Below are 22,967 nucleotides of genomic sequence, written 5' to 3' on the forward strand. Positions count from 1 at the left end.
CTCCTGGAGCTCAGGAACTTCACCTGCATCACAAAAGACTGAGAGAATTCTTAAACCCTCCAATGACATTGTTAGTTGCTGGCAGGCAGCCAATCCCTGCTGAGCTAGGGCCAGTGTTGTGATTTGCTAATTGCAGCATTAAGGTGACCTATCACAGGCCAGCTTAAGGTATATATACTGGGCCAAGTGCCCCTGTTTGTCATTCTTGTTCCTGATGTTCCAATAAGTCCTTTTTTGAGCTGATTCTCGGTCTTGGGTCATGCCTGAACCCACCTACACTTCACCGCCAGTCATAAAATGGTGGCCCTGGGGGGGGGGGCGTGGTATTATACAAAATGGCTGCAGTGGGGCATCATGGCATAACACAAAACTGGAGACACAGCCATCTCTGATGACCTGATGCTTGCCATATCTTGCTGGTCCTGATTATGGAGATTACACACATAGTAATAATAATAATAATAATAATAATAATAATAATAATAATTTATTATTTATACCCCGCCCATCTGGCTGGGCCTCCCCAGCCACTCTGGGCGGCTTCCATAAAAAGCAAAAATACAATAAAATATCACACGTTAAAAACTTCCCTGAACAGGGCTGCCTTAAGATGTCTTCTGAATGTCAGGTAGTTGTTAATCGCTTTGACATCTGCTGGAAGGGCGTTCCACAGGGCGGGCGCCACTACCGAGAAGGCCCTCTGCCTGGTTCCCTGTAGCTTTACTTCTCGCAGTGAGGGAACCGCCAGAAGGCCCTCGGCGCTGGACCTCAGCGTCCGGGCAGAATGATGGGGGAGGAGACGCTCCTTCAGATATACTGGACCGAGGCCGTTTAGGGCTTTAAAGGTCAGCACCAACACTTTGAATTGTGCTCGGAAACGTACTGGGAGCCAATGTAGGTCTTTCAAGACCGGTGTTATATGGTCTCGGCGGCCGCTCCCAGTCACCAGTCTAGCTGCTGCATTCTGGATTAGTTGTAGTTTCCGAGTCACCTTCAAAGGTAGCCCCACGTAGAGTGCATTGCAGTAGTCCAAGCGGGAGATAACCAGAGCATGCACCACTCTGGCGAGACAGTCCACAGGCAGATAGGGTCTCAGCCTACGTACCAGATGGAGCTGGTAAACAGCTGCCCTGGACACAGATTTGATCTGTGCCTCCATGGACAGCTGTGAGTCCAAAATGACTCCCAGGCTGCGCACCTGGTCCTTCAGGGGCACAGTTACCCCATTCAGGACCAGGGAATTCTCCACACCTGCCCGCCTCCTGTCCCCCAAAAACAGCACTTCTGTCTTGTCAGGATTCAACCTCAATCTGTTAGCCGCCATCCATCCTCCAACCGCCTCCAGACACTCACACAGGACCTCCACCGCCTTCACTGGTTCTGATTTAAAGGAGAGGTAGAGCTGGGTATCATCCGCATACTGATGAACACCCAGCCCAAACCTCCTGATGATCTCTCCCAGCGGCTGCATGTAAATGTTGAAAAGCATGGGGGAGAGGACAGAACCCTGAGGCACCCCACAAGTGAGAGCCCAGGGGTCTGAACACTCATCCCCCACCACCACTTTCTGAACACGGCCCAGGAGGAAGGAGCGGAACCACTGTATGACAGTGCCCCTAGCTCCCAGCCCCTCAAGACGGTCCAGAAGGATGTTATGGTCGATGGTATCAAACGCCGCTGAGAGATCCAGCAGAACTAGGAAACAGCTCTCACCTTTGTCCCTAGCCCGCCGAAGATCATCAACCAGTGCGACCAAGGCAGTTTCAGTCCCATGATGAGGCCTGAATCCCGACTGGAAGGGATCCAAATGGTCCGCTTCTTCCAGGCGTGCCTGGAGTTGTTCGGCCACCGCTCGCTCAATCACCTTGCCCAAGAATGGAAGATTTGAAACTGGGCGATAGTTGGCCATCGTGGCCGCATCTAAAGATGGTTTTTTAAGAAGCGGTTTAATAACCGCCTCTTTCAGCGGGTCTGGGAAGGCTCCCTCACGGAGGGAAGCATTCACCACCCCACGAAGCCCATCGCCCAGTCCTTCCCGGCTAGCTTTTATAAGCCAGGATGGGCAAGGATCCAGGAGACAGGTGGTTGGCTTCACTCGTCCAAGCAGCCTGTCCACATCCTCGGAGGTAACAGATTGGAATTGATCCCACTCAACTTGACTAGACAGAACTCTAGCACTCTCCCGCCCCGGCCCTGCTCCCACGGTGGAGTCTACTTCTTCCCGAATCTGAGCGATTTTATCTGCAAAAAACTTTGCATAGACACACTGATGCTGTTGGTATCTGATAACAGATATTCCACAATAATGTGAAAAATATACAAGAGAAGCACACCACTCTCATTTCACAGAAACCACTTAAAAGGAAGGCTTGGAGAATTCTGAGCACTAGTTTGTTAAGCATTGCTGGGAATTATAATTCTGTGAGGGCTAAAATACAGGGCCACAATGGAAAAGAATGTGTTTCAAATGTGCTTTAAAGGAGCAGTGGGCACACAACCTTCCACAGAGAAGGAACTGAGTTCAAACATGATGGAAATCTGCTTCATTACTTCTCTGCCTCTCTATTTAGGCAAGTTGCTCCAAATGTGCCCTTATTATAGTGTTTCCCTTGTCATTTTTGTACGAAGCCTGTTCTGATATAAAGTTCATGGTGGACTTTTGAACCCATCTCTGGCAGAGCTTGGAAATTAGACCGAATGAGAGTTGTCCTCCCCATAAAATTAAATATTATAAATGAGCATAATTAGAGGACTCTATTTCCCTCTTGGGATATACTAGTGAAATAAAGAACCCACTTTCATTTCACAATTGTGGTTTGGTGTTGGTGTTGTTTTTTCTCAGTTGTCACCAGATCCCTTGGTGGGATTATAGGTTTAGAATATACAGTTAGCGAAACATGAGCTCTTTTAGTAGCTGAGTTAATAGTCGAGAAAGACTATAATGAGTAGAAATATTTCCTATCGTATTCACTCACAGCTCAAAGCTATTTTTTTCCTGCTCACTCCACATGAATGTTCAGACAGCTCAGTCTGGCTTCCACAATCAGCAGCATTACTATTAAGCTTCTGTGTACAAAGACATACCACTGTACGTTTTGTTCCATTCATAACTTGTATTGCATTACAGAACGTTATGGCTTGATGAGCTAAAAAACCATAAAGAGGCGAGGATGAGTAATGGCTCATCTTCGGTATAAATTGACAGACTGCTATGCGGAATGCCCGTGCAACTGAGAAATGAAACATTGCTTGCTGAAACGCAACAACTGTATGAAGAACAATCATTCAGCTGTTTGCCACATATCTAGATCTCCATCGTTCATCAGAGATCTCACCTTACCCCAATTTGATGCTCCATGTAACATGCAGAGACATCTAGTGGCCGAATAAAGCACACAAGTACCAGCTATGGAGAGATATAAAGAGCCATGACCCACCATGATGTATCTGACCAATGGGCCCTCTAAATATCATCTTGCTCCTGAACCACATACCTTCCAACACAATGGCGACCTGTTATGTACTGAGCTGAATCCTAGAACAATAGGATCCAGAATGCAGAAGTCTGATTAGTCTGCAGGAGCCACCCAATCCAGCTCCAGGTGGAAGTGAATCAGCGACCTGATTGGCCTGCAGGAGCAGCCAATCAGGCTCCTGGATGAAGTGAATCAGCAACCTGATTGGCCTGCAGGAGCAGCCGTTCAGGCTTCTGGAGGAGGTTAATCTACAACCTGATTAGCCTATGGGAGCAGCCTGGAATTAGCCAATCACACAGGGCCCATTGTATAAATCATGTATATATTGCTAGATGTTTTGGGGAAAGTTTCATTCATTGCTACTCTGAGCTGAATAAAGAGCATGAAATTCACACTTGACTCTGAGTATATTTCACGGCCCAAATCCAGGATGTCATCTTCCAGGTCTACAATCCCATGCGAGTCACATTACACACGCAAGATCGCAGACCTAGAAAAAGTGCTTTTTCAGGAACAGCACCCCAAAAATGCACATTTTAGGGCACAGTGTGAAGATCATGGATCTGGAGGGGAAATGTTTTTCTGGGGTGAGATCTCAATCCAAAATTGTGTGAGAGCAAGCTGTCATGCTCTCACAGGAAAAAATGGGATGTCCTGTTTTTTCCGGGACAGTTGTCGGGTTTGTAGCCAATCACTGCATACTGCAGAAGAGGGCTTCCTGAAAACAGCGTCATACCAGGAAGTCCATTCTGTTCAATTTAGGAATTGGGCCTTTAGTATGGTGGCACAAACCCACTGGAAATCCCTTCCATTACAAATCAAACTGGCACCATCTCTATTATCGTTTTGGTGCCTATTTTAAGTTCTTCCTTTTCCAATATGCCAATTAAATTGGAGATTTTTTTATGCAACCCTTCATCTGTATTGGACTTTAAATTGTTTGTATATATGTATCTATTGTTGATGTTTTTCATTGTGAGCTCACTTTGGGGCGCTTTCTGATAAGTGAATGAAATAAATAAATACCCTGTGGGGCTATTAAATAGTGCCAATATATACTGTTGTATATTTCTGAAGATCATATTCCAAACCTGATTGTTAAAGCTATACAAGCACAAATGTATTTGCTGGTCTGCTATTAATAGCAAAAAGAGCTTACTTGGGGAACCCTTGGAATTGACAGATGTACTGATCTTGCCTCTATTCATTATTATGGGCCACTGCCCATGATGGAATAGTTCTGATGTTGGTAACTCAAAAAGATTCCCTTTTAAAAAGAAGAAGAAGCAAACATTCGTACTCAGACAGGGTCCTGTTTAGACTCAAATCTATGCGAATTTGAGGCAGGCTTCTCTGGAGATAAGCTGAAATGAAATAGGAGTGGATGGATATGTATAATGATGTGCTTAGAGCATGGACAAACCGCTGTAAATTCAGGAAGCATGTGTCCAACCTATTTAATAGCAAATGAGTCAGCAGAAACAGCCATGGAGTAGAGGCAGGATTAACTAAGGGTTACCTAAGATAGCTCAGTGTTGGACATGTGGCAAGGACAATGCCTCTCTGAAACACATGTCTGTACAGTGTTCTTTACTTAACAGGTTTTGGGAGAAAGTGCTGGACTGTGTAACTATGACTGTGCAGAAAAGATTAAATCTTTCAGCGGAAAATATTTTATTGAACTGTATATATCTGCAGCATGGAAATTATCAACGGGACAACGGAAATGGATTTTCCATGTGCTAATGGTGGCCAAGAGATTTGATGTTGAGGAATTGGAAAATTAAAGATACGATAAGCTTTCAATCAATGGATATGACATCACTGCTTACAGGCGCAAATTCTGTTTGGAAAATACGATAACATTTGGAATGAGTTTGTACAAAATGTAGTAGGCCATTAGCATTTATATAAGCGCTAGGACAATAACACTATACCAATTTATAAAAGAATGTATGGGAATGTCATATATTGCTTTTTGGGGTATATTTTCATTTTTATATGTATCTTTATTGTTTTTCTTCCTCTCACTTTTCCTTCTCCCCCCACCCCCGCCCCATATCACTTTATTTCTTTTAACTGAAATCACCTTAATAAAAACTGTTTCTGGCCATAATCCAGTAATGCTAAAAGAAACATAATTAGCGCCGGCATGTCTGTGCACACGCGCGTCGCTTTTCACCGCTTCTGCGTATGCGTGTGACGTCATTCTGAGCGTCTGCGCATGCGCAAGCGGCGAAACCCGGAAGTAACACAACGTGTTACTTCCGGGTTGCTGCGGAGCGCAACTCAAACGTGCTCAACTCGTAGTGTATTCAACTCGAGGTATGACTGTAAGAGGAGAAAGAAGAAAAGAGTTCACAGAATAAAATACAAAGGCTGTAGAATATTAATCAGCCAAAGGCCTAGTTAAAGAGGGACATTTTCTCCTGGTGTCTAAAGGTATATTAAGAAGGTGCCTGGCGAACTTCCCTGGGGAGAGCATTTCACAAACAGGGAGCCACTGCAGAAAAGGCCCTGTTCTTATGTTGCCACCCTCTGGACCTCTCAAGGAGGAGGCACACAAAGAAGGGCATCAGAAGATGAACACAGAGTCCAGGACAGTTTATATGGGGAGAAGTGGTCCTGGAGGCATTGCGGTTGCCTGTATTGTACTTGCAATGGGGAGTGGTAGCTTCAGTTCCTTGAGGGGTTCAGGCGCATAGACTCTGGTTGTTCTCCTATCCCCTGGGGCAAACTTGGGGATGCTGGGGGAATCTGTTACTGCCAACAGAGTCTATTTCACAGGTGGATGGACATCGTTGGATTTCACCCATGATCACAAGTAATTCATTAAATGAATTCATTCATTAAATAAATTGCCACATTCATTAAACAGATTCCTACCCTGTCCTTCCCATTTGCTAACCAGTTTTATTTTAAGATTATTCTTGCTACAGCTCTCTTTACACGGGCACCCTCCTTCATTGCCGAAGGGTCCATAGCCACATTTTTACATTAATAGTCAAAATGTATTGTTCTGAAAGCCCGTTCCGGAATGTTCCGACAACCGAGGTGCAGCTTCTGATTGGTTGCAGGAGCTTCCTGCACTCAAGTGGAAGCTGTGTCTGACGTTCGACTTCCAAAAAACGTTCAAAAATCAGAACACTTACTTCTGGGTTTTCGGCATTCGGGAGCCAAAGCATTCCAAAACGCAGGTGTTTGGGAACCGAGGTTTGTCTGTACGTTTTACATAAGACCATCAAATGCAACTGCAGTTGTGTCTCCTAAACTCAGCGGCAATGCAGCCAAAAGGTCTCATGTGATCGTTCCTCCTACCATCCTCTCCTACTCCACTTGCCCAGAGCAAACGCCCAACCTATTTAACAGCAAAAGAGTCAGCAGAAACACCCACAGAGATGAGGCAGAATTCACAAGAAGAGTAAAACAATATCTCTATTCAGGCCAATCTTGGCTCAGAGCCTGTTATTTATTTATTTTCTGTCCCATCTTATATCTAGTGATCCCAGGGCAAAAGACACAATGTGGCGTGCAAGGTTCTGAGTTATGCAGAACTCTTCCTCAGGCAGGGTGCTCAACAAATATCAAAGGTAGGAGGATGGGGTGGGAGGGAATGCCAATCAGAAGGTTGGCGGTTTGAATCCCTGCGACGGGGTGAGCTCCCGTTGCTCGGTCCCTGCTCCTGCCGACCTAGCAGTTCGAAAGCACGTCAAAGTGCAAGTAGATAAATAGGCACCGCTCTGGTTGGAAGGTAAACGGCGTTTCCGTGTGCTGCTCTGGTTCGCCAGAAGCGGCTTAGTCATGCTGGCCACATGACCCGGAAGCTGTACGCTGGCTCCCTCGGCCAATAAAGCGAGATGTGCACCGCAACCCCAGAGTCATCCACGACTGGACCCAACGGTCAGGTGTCCCTTTACCTTTACTACAAACATTATACACAGTATGATCCCAATGAGTGCTGCTTTACTGTTCCTATCATCCTAATAAATACTGTTTTTACCGCCCCTCTGGGTGTGATTTCAGAGGACCAACACATTCCCCTGGATCTGACTTAACCACAGTAGCAGCAGAGCCGGTACAAAGCATACGATCTCAATCTTCTATGGCAAAATGCTCCAGCAGATTCTATCCCCATATTCCCTCTCCATTCTCAGGACAAGGTAATTTAATTTATCAAGTAGCTCGGCTCAGATCTTGGTCTGACAAAAAGCTCCCTTGTTCTAACGTAAGATCTCAGACAGAGTGAAGATTCCCCCCCTTTAAGAGAGAGAGAGAGAGAGAGAGTTCCCGCAGCGTTATCTCTTTGAGCACCCAGGGCTTGAAAATCTTCAATCAGGCTGAAACATGGAAATGTTTTACTTATGGGGAGGAGGCGTCTATCTTTTTCTTTTCTTTTCTTTACTCTAATGGCCTCCTGCAGCAGATGTAGGTTGCATTCCACGAATCCAGGCGCTTTGTGATCTATTGTTGCTTGCAACGTCCATGGATCGCGGGGGTGCTCTTGAAAATGTTTTGTGCGCAGCAAGGGGACACTTCTGACATGCTCTCATTCATGTGTCTCAGCAGGACCACTCTCTTGCATCGGCTGTGAGCCCATTTCGATAATGTTATTCCTACACATCCACATTCCTTTGCCAGGGACTCTTACCTGCTTTTCATCATCTTCAGGCCTGCTGCCTAGGGGGTTGTTGTCACATCAAATTCCTGCTAATTTAATGCACAGCTTTGGACTGCCTTTGATTCATAGGATTAGCTGAGGTGTGGCAAGGGAAGGAAGTGATTTAGTATGGTGGCGCTGTGGGTTAAAGCCTCAGCGCCTAGGACTTGCCGATCGAAAGGTCGGCGGTTCGAATCCCTGCGGCGGGGTGCGCTCCCGCTGCTCGGTCCCAGCGCCTGCCAACCTAGCAGTTCGAAAGCACCTCCGGGTGCAAGTAGATAAATAGGGACCGCTTACCAGCGGGAAGGTAAACGGCGTTTCCGTGTGCGGCTCTGGCTCTGGCTCTGGCTCTGGCCAGAGCAGCGATGTCACGCTGGCCACGTGACCCGGAAGTGTCTCCGGACAGCGCTGGCCCCTGGCCTCTTAAGTGAGATGGGCGCACAACCCCAGAGTCTGTCAAGACTGGCCCGTACGGGCAGGGGTACCTTTACCTTTACCTTTTTAAACATCTGTTTGCCAAAGTGGTTGCTATTGCCCCTCCCCTGTGGGGTAGATGGGACTGTGCAGGAGATGAATAAAGACCTAGGGGTCAAAAGAGAGTTTTTAAAAAGGGCCAGGTGAAGGGAAAGAAGCTTATAAGTCATCGCACACAAAAATTAACTGAGAACTACGTGTCTCGGAAATAAAGGGCGCATCTTGCTTTTTAGAACAATTACTTCCTACTGCGCCAAAGAATAATGCAAACACTCCTCTTTCTAGTTACAGATAGGTAGCCGTGTTAGTCTGCCATAGTCAAAACAAAAAAAATTCCTTCCAGTAGCACCTTAAAGACCAACTAAGTCAGTTCTTGGTAGGAGCTTTCGTGCGCATGCACACTTCTTCAGATACACTGAAACAGAAGTTTCCAGACCCTTCTATATAGTGAGAAGGTGGGGAGGGTTATTACTCAGAAGGGTGGTGGGAATGGGTGATTGGCAGATAGCTGTGATGAGCCTGTTGACGATTCTTAACGACTGCAATAGGTCTTACAGGAAAAAGCAAGGGGTGAAAAGGTGAAAAATGGCTTTGTCATGTATAATGAGATAAGAATCCAAGGTATTTGTTCAGACCAGGTTTCTCCATGGTTTTAAGTGTCCTTCAGCTCTCTATATTGGCATTTTGCCAACACAGTGTCCTTCAGCTCTCTATATTGGACAATCTCCCAGGACATTCTATACAAGATCTTAAAGTAGCTGTTTTACTACAAAGGAATTTCAGAAATAGACTGGAAAGAGAAGCTGCTGAATTACAACTTATCACCAAACTTAAAACCATGGAGAAACCTGGTCTATCTGCCAATCACCCATTCCCACCACCCTTCTGAGTAATACCCCTCCCCACCTTCTCACTATATAGAAGGGTCTGGAAACTTCTGTTTCAGTGTATCTGAAGAAGTGTGCATGCACACGAAAGCTCATACCAAGAACTGACTTAGTTGGTCTTTAAGGTGCTACTGGAAGGAATTTTTTTTGTTTTGACTCCTCTTTCTCTCTTCCAAAGATGCAAAGATATCAAAACAAGCTGCCTTTTGGAAAACCTCCAAGGATTGTTGCTTGATAAATGTTGATTATACATTGATGTTTGTTGACTCACATTCCCAAGAATTGGGTTGGGTGGGGTTGATGATAGCTTGATAAGCTCATTAGAGGGTCAATGAGCTCAGAGCTTTGGGAAAGCCTGATCTATGCTTTTAATAGTATTCAGCTGCTATCCTGCCACCTCACTTATGATAGTCAAACTGGGATCCAATGAATCATCTGTAACACAGGTACTTACTAGTGGTGGGGTTGGTGCAAGATATAGAACCTGTAGTTTTGTTTTAAACCTAGGAGGCTGATACAAACAACTTCTTCACACTTCCTCCCCTGTTGTGCTAAATGATGGTTTAATATGCAGCACACAGAGGAATTGACCTATGAGGACAGGGGTCACCTCTATAGACCAGACTGAGCATATTTGAAATGTTGCTGTGAATAAATGGATAACATCTCTGGAACATGGTGAGAGCTAAGAATTTCCGACAGTCCTTTTTTGAAAATGAGAATTAGGTTTATCATGTCCCTTGACTTGTGATAAAAGATCTTTGTATGGCTTGGAATCATTTTCATGAAGCTATTGTGGGGTGCAAGGGTTAATCACTTCGATGAGCAGATTAAATCAACTACAGCTTTGGAATCAACTAATCAACTAAAACTGCTCAGCTGGACCTACTGCTTATTGATGATGGCAAATTTTAATCAGTAAGAGGTGAGATTAAAGACCTCCTTCTAGTTCTTTAAGGTAATTTTGGCTCTGTGGTGTTACTAAAATAGAAATGAAAAGTAAACATTATATACAGTGGTACCTTAGGTTACATACACTTCAGGTTACAGACGCTTCAGGTTACAGACTTCACTAACCCAGAAATAGTGCTTCAGGTTAAGAACTTTGCTTCAGGATGAGAACAGAAATCGTGCTTTGGTGGCGCGGCAGCAGCAGGAGGCCCCATTAGCTAAAGTGGTGCTTCAGGTTAAGAACAGTTTCAGGTTAAGAACAGACCTCCAGAACGAATTAAGTACTTAACCAGAGGTACCACTGTACAACCTTTTCTTCTAACAATAGGTGGTGGCTCTGGTTTATTAAATTTGCAAATCATTTAAATCTTGCTTAATATAGGGCTTAACATCAGGTGCCCTTATTATGTATTTTGTGTTTTTTTTCTATTATGTTTTTATGTTGTAAACCGCCCTAAGATCTATGCCCTACTTGCATCAGAGCTAGAAAGGGCAATTCAGTTTCTCAGCAAAAGGCCATTAAATGAATGTAGAGACATTCCCGTAGCTCAACTGCAGGGCCCTCTCCAGCAATATTAATCTCTTCACATCTGAATTCATCAATACCACAGCAAAAAAGAAAGAAAGAAAGAAAAAGGCACCATTCACAAACAAGCATTCAGCAACATGCCACGCGAAGGTTCTCTTCATCATTCATTTTCTTGGCTCTTTATGTGTGTCGTGTACAGATGAACAATGATTTACTTCAGTACGTGCCACTTTCCCATATGTCATTCAATCTCATTTCTGCAATAATCTGCATTTTTTTAAAAAAAATCCACAATTATGTGTTTTTAAATACAATTTTATCTCAAAATAAAAAGTTCCAGCTAACCTGATCCAAAAAACCCACCCACCCCACTCACACATGAAAACAAAGACCACCACAGCCAACCACAAATGAATAACCAAACCCTAGGCCAACCCCAACCTCTCTCACCAGCAAAGGAACACAAGTAAACGGCAAAGAAACTGCACAAACAACACTGACACCAAACCCTACATACAGTAAATAAAATAGAAACATCGCCACCCGACCCCACCCCCACCCCCACCCCCACCCATCTCCCACCCCCTTTCCCCCTTTGCTTCCTAATGTCTCAACAAATGAAACTGATTTGTAAAAATGTTACACGGGGGTAAAAATACAAGAGAGAGACATTGCACACACTTTTGTAAATCAAGAAAATCTTTAATAAAAAAATAAAAATAAAACTAAAACATTCAAATCTGCACATTGAGTTTTGATCCGCACTTTAGCCTGAGAAATGCAGGCCACATTCACACCCTACATTTAAAGCACTATGATTCTGCTTTAAACAGTCATGGCTTCCACCAAAGAATCCTGGGAGCTGTAGTTTGTTAAAAGGGCAGAGAGAGTTCTTAGGAGGCCCCTATGTCCCAGGAAAAATAGGGACGCTTGAAGGGTATGGAGCTGCAATTGTCAGAGTTCCCTAGGAAGAAACGACTCTGAAAACTGTAGCTCTGTGAGGGGAATCAGGTTCTCTGAAGAACTACAACTCCCAGAATTCTTTAGGGAAGCTGTGAGTGTTCAAATCCCCCTGATACCACCTTAAACAGTCACAGCTCCCCCCCAAAGAATGTATGGTGTGTGTGTGGCTGCAGCTTGGCTCAGTTCACAACAACGTTCCCAAAGACTGAATTCCGTAAGCATGCCTAGTGCCAACAAGCTGCCCTCCAGACTACAACTCCCATCAGTCCCAGTAGTTGATGGGAGCTGTAGTCTCCAGCATCTTTAGGGCACCAGGTGGTTTGAGAAGGACAGGAAGGAGGAAGGCTACAACACTTGAAGATCCTTTGCTCAACTTCACAGATTTATTCCGGAGTCAAAGGGGCTGTAAGTAAGAATCGGGGTGATTACACTGGGAGCACGTTTTCTAATCAAAATGCTGAATGCGTCAAAATCAGCTAAGCCCCTATAGGAATTGAGCGCCACTGCTTTACAAAAGGAAAATAATACACACGAGGGAAAGCACTTAGATAATTGAAGTGTTTTGCTTTTATCTACATGTAGGGATGGCGGAACATCCATGTACTTTCTGCTAATGGATAGTGCAAGTATGTCAATATAATTGCTACTGTGGAAAGAAGCCAAAGCAAACCCCAGTCCTCTCAAAGAGACGGAAATGTCTTTTGCACTTAAAATCTGTTGGTACAGGTGTCTCTTGGGAAATGGACTTTAGAGTTCTCTTTACCCACAGATACGGATGGGGAACATACTCAGTTCAGTTTGCATTTAAAGGAGAAGCTACATAATTCGCATTTTCTGAAACAATAAGCGAATCGAAACGCAGCCGTACTGCAAAAGGCGTGTTTCGCTGCATTTTGCAGTGCATTGAACTCCAGTCAAAGAATGTGCACAAAAAACCCACACACGTTAACATGTGCATATAAAAGCTGAGGCAATTTCAATCTGTTTTAGTGTTCTAAGTTTTCTCTGTTTTAAAGTAGGGCTGTAATTTTTTCTTGATTTTGTTGTTTTATCTTTTTTTGTAAAGCGCTTTGAGGTGTTGTTGTTTTTTTAAAATATAAATCAAGCGGTGTATGAATGTTATGAAATAAATAAATAAACAAACATATTAGGGGAAACAGCATACAACAATGCATTATATGAAGGGAAATGGCTTGCCCAAATGTGAACCTGCGAGAGTCATGTGACCTGTACAAAACCATGGTGCCCCAAACCACACGTTTTTGGGTGCCGCGATCTCATGCAACACACGCATCCTGCCATGATCTCATGTCTTTTTGAGCACATGGCCCCCGGAATGGGGATTTCTTGGACAGTTGATGGGTATGTGCCACAGACCCCCTGGGTGGGATCACCAATTGCAAACCAGCTGGGGAAAATGATCCCAAAATTAGGATACATACAGAATGCAGGGGAAACACAATGCATCGCCGGCCAAACTTCTCATCCGCATGCCCCGCTCAGCTCAGAGTAATGGTACAACTCTAGGGCAGTTCAAAAAGCCATATAATCTACTTTCATTACTGGAGTCAGTGACTTGGGGCTAAAAGACCAAACTACATCCATGTCTGCTTTGGGTTGACCTTGTCACAGTGCCTCATCGAGGTAATGAGGACATCTGAGATATGCCCAGTAGCACAGCATTTCCCTCTCGCTCGCAGCCGATTCAGAGCACTGCAGCATGTTTTTGTCTGGTCGCTTTACGCAGCTACGATCACATTACGCTTGCCCTGCTTTCTTTAAGTTGCCTGCCTGCGAAAGTGCCAGAGTGTGCAGTTGTGTGCCATTTTTGAAACTCGGGAAGATCACAGACCCTGGATAGTTTCAGTCCCTTGTAATATTCAAGGCTTGTTGGTAGAGCACCTATTGGTAGAGGATATGTTTGTTGTGTTTGGTTTTAGTGTTTCTGTTGTAAGTCAGTTTGGGTCACTTTCATGAGTAAAGCGACAAGAATTAATAATACAGGCACCTCCCCAATTGCTCCTGCAGCCAATCAGAAGCCACGGAAGCCCCATCGGACGTTCGGCTCCCCAAAACAGTTAGCAAACCGGAACAGTCGCTTCCAGGTTTGCGGCGTTCAGGAGCCAAAACATTCGAGAACAAAGCTTTTCAAAAACCCAAGTACGGCTGTATTTTCTCTCTCTCTGGCAGCCTTGGCATGCTGGCTGGGGTTGATGGGAGTTATGGTTCCCAAACACCTGGAAGGTAGCAGGCTGGTGAAGCCTGCTGTATGGATAAGAGCAGTGCGTTTTTTCAGGGGGGAGGCATACGCCTAAACATTTTGTGAAACTAAGTTTGGCCTCGTTGAGGGGCAGTATTTCAATATGAGTAGGAAAATGAGAGTACCTGAAGGAGTAATTGAATATAACATTATAAAATGTCAAAGGAAGAGGCCAGGGTCATCTCATCTTAGACCTCTTGGCACCAACACAAAAGAAGACAACTTCAGTCAGCATCCATGAAGATCCCAGGGGAGACATCCTGCCTCTCTCCTCCTGGGCAAGGGCGGGGCCTGATGGGCCTCATAAGGATTGCTGCTGCCACCCAGGAAGACTCACCTGCTTGAGTGCCTGCCTCTCTCCACCTGGCCTAGGGCAGGCTTCCTCAACCTCGGCCCTCCAGATGTTTTTGGCTTACAACTCCCATGATCCCTAGCTAGCAGGACCAGTGGTCAGGGATGATGGGAATTGTAGTCTCAAAACATCTGGAGGGCCAAGGTTGAGGAAGCCTGGCCTAGGGCGAGGCCTGACAGGATCTTAATAGCTGCTGCTGCCCAGGAGGACTGGGGTATTTTGGGAAAAGTTTTACTGGGAGTTGCTGCTGTTGCTGATTTTAATCTTTATTTTAATTTTTTAATCTGATTTTAATCTGCTGTTGCTGATTTTGTGTCTTTATTTTTATGTGGAAATTGTTTGGTTTGGTTATGTAGTTTTATTTATTTTTATGACTACTTTGCTATGTTTGTAATTATGTAAATCTTTTCATATTGTAAGCTGCCTTGAGCATTGTTTTAACTGTGGAAAGGCGGCATACAAATGATGATGATGATGAGAGTAGCTGGGGAAATCCAGCTAGATGGGTGGGGTATAAATAATATATTTATTATTGTTGTTGTTGTTGTTGTTGTTGTTGTGGGGCTAACTGAGTACGTGGTGAAGCCTGCTAAAGAAATCACCCAGCACCCGGAGCAGGGGAACAACTCCCAAACGGTGGCTGCCACGGCCATGAACACTCTGTCATCACGCTCCCCGCACCATCTTCAATGTGACCATTGAGCAGAAAATGAGGAGTAGTAGACACCATTTTGCATTCCAAGCTGCACTTTGTAGACCTTGCTGGTTCAGAAAGGCAAAGCAAGACCAAAGCAGTAGGGGTTGGACTGCGGGAAGGGATTAGCATCAAGGAAGCATTCCTATGCCTGGGGAATGTCATCAGCGCTCTTGAGGAGGAAATCAATAAGGGCAATGATAGGGGCTGCAAGTTAACATGCCTTTTGCAAGATTCCTTGAGAGGCAATAACCACACCTTGATGTTTGCATGTGTGAGCCCAGCAGCTTTGAACTTCGAAGATACTTTGAATACCCTTCACTATGCTGATAGGGCCAAAAAAATAAAGAAAGAACAGCCAGTAGTGAATATTGACCCTCAAGCAGCAGAGTTGTGATTTGGAAGAGCTTCTTGGCGATGAACAAGTAGATTTGAAGGACAGCTTGGACCCTGAAGATCCTCCTTCAGAAACCAGAGGAGGCACTTCTTCCAAAACACCACCTACCAGAGAGAATCATGGCTCCATGAGATCCAGGGGAGAAAATACTAAATGCTACATCTTTTCTGCACAGGCCTGATTTCCTCCATAGGCTGGTTCAAAGCTAAACACCTGACTGGAGCCAGCTGGGTGGATTCAGGATTCTCAGCTTCATCCAGCCAGGTCTCAGAAATAATAGCCAGGTTGGCAGCCACAGATTCTTTCGGAATTAAATGGCAGATTGATGATGTTCCAGCAACCTGATATTCATAAGCAGCAGCTGAATGAAGACGGACAGCTGGTCAAGGTGGAGGGAAAGTTGTTCCCTGCTTCAAGGCCTATTGCCACCTGGCCTAGGGGGTGGGGCCCACACTTACTCTGAACATGTCAAAAATGTTTTTAAATGTTTAAAATACTTGTTAATCTATGGCATGGGTCGGCAAACTAAGGCCCGTGGGCCGGATCAGGCCCAACTGCCTTCTGGACATAGCTGTCAACATTTCCCTTTTTTAAAGGGAAATTCCTTTATTCCGAATAGGATTCCTCGCAAGAAAAGGGAAAAGTTGACAGCTATGCTTCTGGATCCGGCCTGTAGACGGTCCAGGAATCACCACATGGATCGCCAGCGTGCACATTCTTTCCCTCTCCCTCCCTCTCCCTCCCTCTCCCTCACACGGCAGTGGTGCTGCCTCCTCCCTCCCTCCTCCTGGCTTCTCCCTGCCCTGCCTAGAGGAGGAAGGGGGCTGGGCCTTGCTGGTGCCAGCAGCAGGAGTGCTCAAGTGGCCGCCATTTTAAGCAGCCCCTCTCTGGAGCCCCTTCGCACACTGCTCATCGTCCCTCCGCCACCACTAGCAAGACACAGATAAGCAGCCAGCGGGGCTCGTGGGGCTCTTGCATCATTTCGCCCCCCAAAATATAGTCCCGCCCCCCACAAGGTCTGAGGGACAGTGGACTGGCCCCCTGCTGAAAACGTTTGCTGACCCCTGATCTATGGTGTTTTAAATGTTTTTCTTGTTTTGTTTTGTTTTTTGTGCTGCTGTGGGCGGGATGGACATTTGTTAGGGCTGGGGATTAGTTTAGTTTTAGTATAAATGTAATTCTTATCATTTCAATTTATTGTCTTGTTGATTTTCTGTATAGTTTTATTTTGTTTTAAAGGGGAGAGGGTATGAGTCCTGGGGGTGCAGAGATTGTGTGAATGAACTTAGTGCTTAGCTTATATTTTTAAGCTGTTAATTTGTTAATGTTTTTAATATTTTATAGATTCTAAATGCTGCATTGATTTGTTAATTATGTGGCTTGCTGTAACTGGAAGGTTTAGCTTATTTTTTAGTTGCTGTTCTGTTAAGTTTTTTTAAATTTATTTTTTATTGCAACTGTTTTATTGATAATCTGTTAATTATTGTATACGATGTATGCTGTATTCGCGATGTGCTATTATGTTTTATTATGTTATGGTTATTTATTGGTTGTAAGCCGCTTTGAGATTCATTTGAATGAAAAGGGGCATAGAAATACAATCAATCAATCAATCAGTACCCCTAAACATTTTTTTAGGGGGGGGGGGAAAGCACTGGCTAAGAGTATTCATTTTGAGCACATGGATTCCCTCTATTTAATGCGACTGGTTTCCTGATTTGCATTTGGTGACTTTGTTTATGTGTTTTAAAAATTATTTACGTACAATTTTTGCATTGCATTTAATGATAATTATATGCCTCCCCCTGGTGCTTGTTTTTTAAAGTCCCAGCATGCACTTCTCTGTCCCCCTTTATTTTCTGCTCTTGTCATCTCATCCCCCAACACATTTAATTTTCCATTCAAAGGAAGGAGGACAAGCCCAGCATTTTCAAACTGGTGAAGTTGCCTGCTAAGATCTGAAGAGCTGTGTATAATTAAGGCTTCTTGTGGGAAAGAAATATTGGCCAATTTACATCTAGCTACTGTAACTCAAGAGGAGGTCATAGGCAGAAGAACTCCCCCTATCCTGCCTTCATTTTCCTCCTACCCAATCTAGCAAGAACAATTATGCAGCTGTTCCCAGACTGCATACTTGTGTAGGCTGCACACAGCACAGAAATGATGGTGTCTGCTTATTCTACAGGCTTATCCATACCTTTTGCCCTCGCTTTCTAGGCCCAGGTCTGCCCCAAGAAAAACAAATAATCATAATCATAATTTTATCATTTATATCCAGCCCATCTGACTGGGTTTCCCCTGGCACTCTGGGTGGCTTACAGCTTATAAAATAATAATAATAAAACATCAAACATTAAAAAACAAAGTATCTTACACAGGCTATAAATAAACTAATAAGTCAATAGAAACTAACAACACCAACAACAAACAATTTACAGTTATACCCAAATTAAAAGAAATGCCAACCCAAGCTAAACATTTAACCAACTCCAACTCAACAAAAGCAAAACGGAGAAACCAAAATTAAAACTGTTTAAAACATTTTGAAACATTTTAGCAAGTTGCCCCAACACAGGAGTTGTTCCAGCAACGTCCCTCTGGCCTCCCAGAGCCTCTTTTGGTTGTTCAATGCGAGTGTGGCCCTGCTCCCTAGGCCACGTGGAAATGGGTCTTGCAGCAAGGAGCAGTCTTCCTTCCAGCACTCACAGCAGCCACACACACATTGCTTTCCCTGTGAAAACCTGCTCTTTACTGCTGAATCGGAGCAAACACCAATCTACAGAAAGCCCCGAACTCCCATTTGCTCCAAGGAACTAGTACATCTCACACAGTGACATATGAATGCTTTAAATATCGGCACTCTGCTCCTCCAGATTTTACTGTATTTATTTTGGATTAATATCCTGGTTTGTGAGCAATGGTTCGCACTAGCCGCAGTTTACCATTTTCAGTTAGAACAGCAAACTGTGCTTTGTTTCAGATTGCAAATGGAAGCTACTGATTTCCTCCCTCCAAGTACAAAGGAAAGGGGAAGAGGAAGGGGAAACACATGGCCCTGCGGCTAGCTGCAACTCATGCATGTAATGATCAACTGTGGTTTGTTGCTGTTACTCTTCACCATGTACACCATATCCCAAACCTTTCACAGTCACTCAGTCATAGATTGTGCGTCTACCTGCTGTTAGATCAACATTTAGAAATCTTCTGGTACTACCATATTTTTCTGTGTATAAGGCAATCTCCCAATTTTTTTTTGTTGTGGTCCAAAAAAACAGGGGTCATCTTATACATGAGAAAATATGGTTGTTTAAAAGAAAGAAAGAAAGAAAGAAAGAAAGAAAGAAAGAGAAAACAGTAGCAGTAATTTTTAACGCCTCATATATATTACCTAGGTCAAACCTTTGTCGTTTCCAGTATGTCACTATCTTAGGATATTTCCAATAAACATGGAGCAAGCTTGCCTCTCCTTCCATGGGGAAACAGAGAACAGTTAGACGAAATACGTATTGTGGCCTTGCATAGAAATTAGAAGCCGTACAATAAGGGTACCATACTGACAGGCAAACTTGATATTAACGGTAATTAACGTGAAAACAGTTGACACACTTACTTTGAAATTTTAAATAGCCACTGTGTGGGGATGGTGGGTGGGATTCGCACCTGTGGCACACAGGGAGAGAATATTTAACCCTTTGACTGCGATGAAAATTGGCCCACTCAAAGATATTGGCCCCGGGAAGCAAGATGTGATTGGCATCAACTGAATAGTCAGTGGTTAAACCAGATTGTGATGCTGCAGTAAAACAGTCATATCACATTCTGCCTGCAAGAAATTACATTCAAAGCCATTTTCTTTTGCAACGGGGGGAATATAACTTAATGAACAGCCATCACTGTAGATTCATTCATATTAGCTGTGCATTAAATATTGTCTCTGTCATCTGAATCCCATGTCCCTGTCCTCTCCCACTTCCTTGATATGACTCACTATGCTTAGCAAGCAAACACGTTTCCAGATTCTAAAACTGAGGCCTGTTCTGCTGGCCAAGCAACCTGCTCTGGTTACTAGCGGCACAGCATGCCTTTTGATAAGGCAAGCAAAAATACCCCTCTCCCCCCTTCCTTCCTAATGCAAAGGATTGCTGACACCATACATATAAGACGAAACCAGGTGGATTCTACAACACAGAAATACACGTTCAGAGCACAGAATAACTTGTTCTCACATTAAGTCAGTTTCTGCAGCCACACATTTATTTGCAAAGAGAGCTCTTGATCATCTTGTTTACATTTGCAGAGCAGTAGACAAGATACCATATTAAGGCACACAGTCATAAAAACAAGCAAACAAATCAAACTGTTTGGTCAATTTACCTACAAAATCAAAAAAACCTGGTGGCAAAAAAAACAAGCCCCAACACCACTTGCCTTAAGCACAAGTTGTAGTTTTTGAAACCTCTGTAGTTACTAGCTGTGAGAACTCTGCTTTCAGTTCATTCAGAAGTAGCCCTCTTCAGCCATGGCTGAGGATTGTGAAGGGGACACAGATGTCCTGCTTTTACTTACGACATCCCTATTTTCATTGGAGACATGTTGGAGGGTATGGAGTTATCTGACCCCCCAAGCCTTCTGAAGGCAATCCTGTATTGGGAAGGTTTTTTTGATGTTTTTTTATGTTTTTACATATGTTGGAAGCTGCCCAGAGTAGCCGGGGCAACCCAGTAAGATGTGTGGGGTATAAAAAGTAAAATGATCATTATGGAATGAGACATCCCTAATTTCATCAGAGAAATGTTGGAGGATATTCATGGTGCAGGGGACCAAAGTGTTTGGCAGGTCTCGGTTCAAATCTCTGCTAAGCCATGGAGGAAATTGGGTGGCCTGGGAAAAGTCGCTCTTCCTTAGCCTCCCAAATTGGTATTCCAAAAGTGGGCATTGCTCCATGACATGTCCACAAAACAAAACGGTTCTGCGATGGCTTTAAACTATGCTACATGGAAAAGGATATAAACTTGTACTGTTGGATCTGGAGTGCGGCAAGGGAATGGGCTTAGCTTTGCTATGCTTGTTTTGAAACTGAAGTGAAGTTATGTCTCCTGCCCCAACATTGGATTAATATTTATTGCTTCCCACCTCCGTTTCTGTCGCCCTTTTGCAGTTAGGAAGTGACACAAGTAAGTTACAAGAGGATGCTTATATCTGGTCCCATTCCCAGACATTCCTCTCCAAGTGCTCTAAAGGACAGATTTGGACACTGCCATTTTGACAGAATTAGTCACTTTGCATGCTCTCACCAGTTTGTCACCCAATATCCTTTCATACATATATAATTATTAATAGCATTCCTCCCCCAGAAGCACGAAGTTAGATTTTTAAAAATACGTCAGATAAGAACCTTAATAGATCTATTATTCAAAGCTTCAAGCAAAGAAAAACATTTTAAAAACCCCACATAACCTCTGCAGCAAATGTCCAACAACAGCTATGCAAGAACCTGGCTGTTTTGGAGGGTGAAATCAGACTAAAACACTCTGACTGTTTGCAGCCTTGCTGTGCCTGAACTGACAGGACTGAACATTTGGCTTAGAATTGTTCTGCTTTTCTCATCCGCCTCCTTTGAAAGCCGAGGCTGTGAACTAGACTTCAGGACAGTGTGGTAAATATAATTCTGGCACTTACCCACAGCTATCCCTTCGCAGTCTGACATCATGTGAAAAGAAGTTTCCTTTAATGCTTCTCAGGGGGAAAAACCGCAGGGAAAAATAATAGCACCAATGCAGAACTCGTTCCTCCGTCAGGGCAAGCAGAAGAAATGTTAACCAAAGAGAAATAGTTCTTTCTCTCTCTCTTCTTCTCTCTCTTCTTCTCAACTGTACCCAAGGAGTTTACACAGCAACCAGTTCTGGCTCTGCCTTCTCATTATGGGATGTAAAGATAAGAATGTGCTTTTGTGCCAAAAGAGCACGCTATTGGTGGATAAATTTGTTGACATCCCTCCCCTTCGAACAGCTTCCTCTTTAATGTCACTGTGGCACATTACAGGCTCGAAAAGGCCATGGAATATTTATGAAAAAGGCTTTTAAGAACTACACTGGGAATCCAGGCTCAAATGCCCACTGAAATAATTATGATGTGGAGAAGCTTGTAACTGGGTCTTGTTTCCAGGGCATTTCTTGTTGCATAACATGTGACTAATATTCATGTACTTGAGAGAAACTGAAAGCAAGTCTCTCTCCTCCCCCCCCCCCACTTCAATGTGCATAGGTGTGGGAAAACCTTGTCAGCTAAGGGCCAGGCAGATTATTTTTGGGAAGCATACAAGCAGAACATGGAGGCAATTGCCAAACTCCAACCCCAGTAACTAGTATTCAGAAATACTCTGCCTCTGAATATGTAGGTTCCATTTAGCTATCCTGGCTAAAAAAAACCAGCAACAAGTGCTCCATGAATTTGTTTGATTTCCTTTTAAAGTCATCTAAGCCAGTGATCACCACTGAATTTTGCAGCATCAGATTCCTTAAGCTAGTTAAATGTGGTGCAGAGAAGCATGCTGTCTGTTGCTAATTGGCTACACTGGTGACATGAAGTGACGGAGAAGAGCCACCTTCAGGCTACCAGCTCCACCTTGCAGCTGAAAATGAGATCCACATGGAACCTTCCAAAGCGGCAGGGACTGTGGAAGACACACTGTCAAACAGTCCAGATAAGCCATCCAGGTCAGCGGGCTACTCATGAGTAAATTATCATTGCGGCATCTTTATGGCAGAAGACCCATCAGACATAGGATATCGTTCCAAAACCCTTCACTGCACGGGGTAAACAGGTCTCAATATGTGTGGACATATCTTTCAAAGAATCATAGAGTCGTAGTGTTGTCAGGGACCCCAAGTGTCAAAGTGTTGGTGCTGTCCTTTAAAGCCCTAAACGGCCTTGGTCCAGTACAGTGGTACCTCGGGTTAAGTACTTAATTCGTTCCGGAGGTCCGTACTTAACCTGAAACTGTTCTTAACCTGAAGCACCACTTTAGCTAATGGGGCCTCCTGCTGCCGCCGTGCTGCCAGAGCACAATTTTTGTTCTCATCCTGAAGCAAAGTTCTTAACCTGAAGCACTATTTCTGGGTTAGCAGAGTCTGTAACCTGAAGCGTATGTAACCTGAAGGTACCACTGTATACCTGAAGGAGCGTCTCAACCCCCATTGTTCAGCCCGGACACTGAGGTCCAGTGCCGAGGGCCTTCTGGCGGTTCCCTCACTGTGAGAAGTGAGGTTACAGGGAGCCAGGCCTTCTTGGTGGTGGCACCCACCCTGTGGAATGCCCTCCCATCAGA

At 44.2% G+C, this 22,967-nt stretch overlaps 1 protein-coding gene across 1 annotated transcript in view; it reads right to left on the reverse strand.

The window, feature by feature from the left end:
- Window positions 1–21,546, reverse strand: part of EML1 (EMAP like 1) — a 136,242-nt gene extending 114,696 nt beyond the window's left edge. Inside the window, exon 1 of the mRNA XM_079948204.1 lies at window positions 21,320–21,546. Coding sequence (XP_079804330.1) covers window positions 21,320–21,350 — 31 coding nt within the window. The 5' untranslated portion in view covers window positions 21,351–21,546. The remainder of the gene's footprint in view (window positions 1–21,319) is intronic.
- Window positions 21,547–22,967: the final 1,421 nt, after the last annotated feature.

The sequence above is a fragment of the Podarcis cretensis genome (assembly GCF_951804945.1).
Source record: "Podarcis cretensis genome assembly, chromosome: 1".
Taxonomy (NCBI): domain Eukaryota; kingdom Metazoa; phylum Chordata; class Lepidosauria; order Squamata; family Lacertidae; genus Podarcis; species Podarcis cretensis.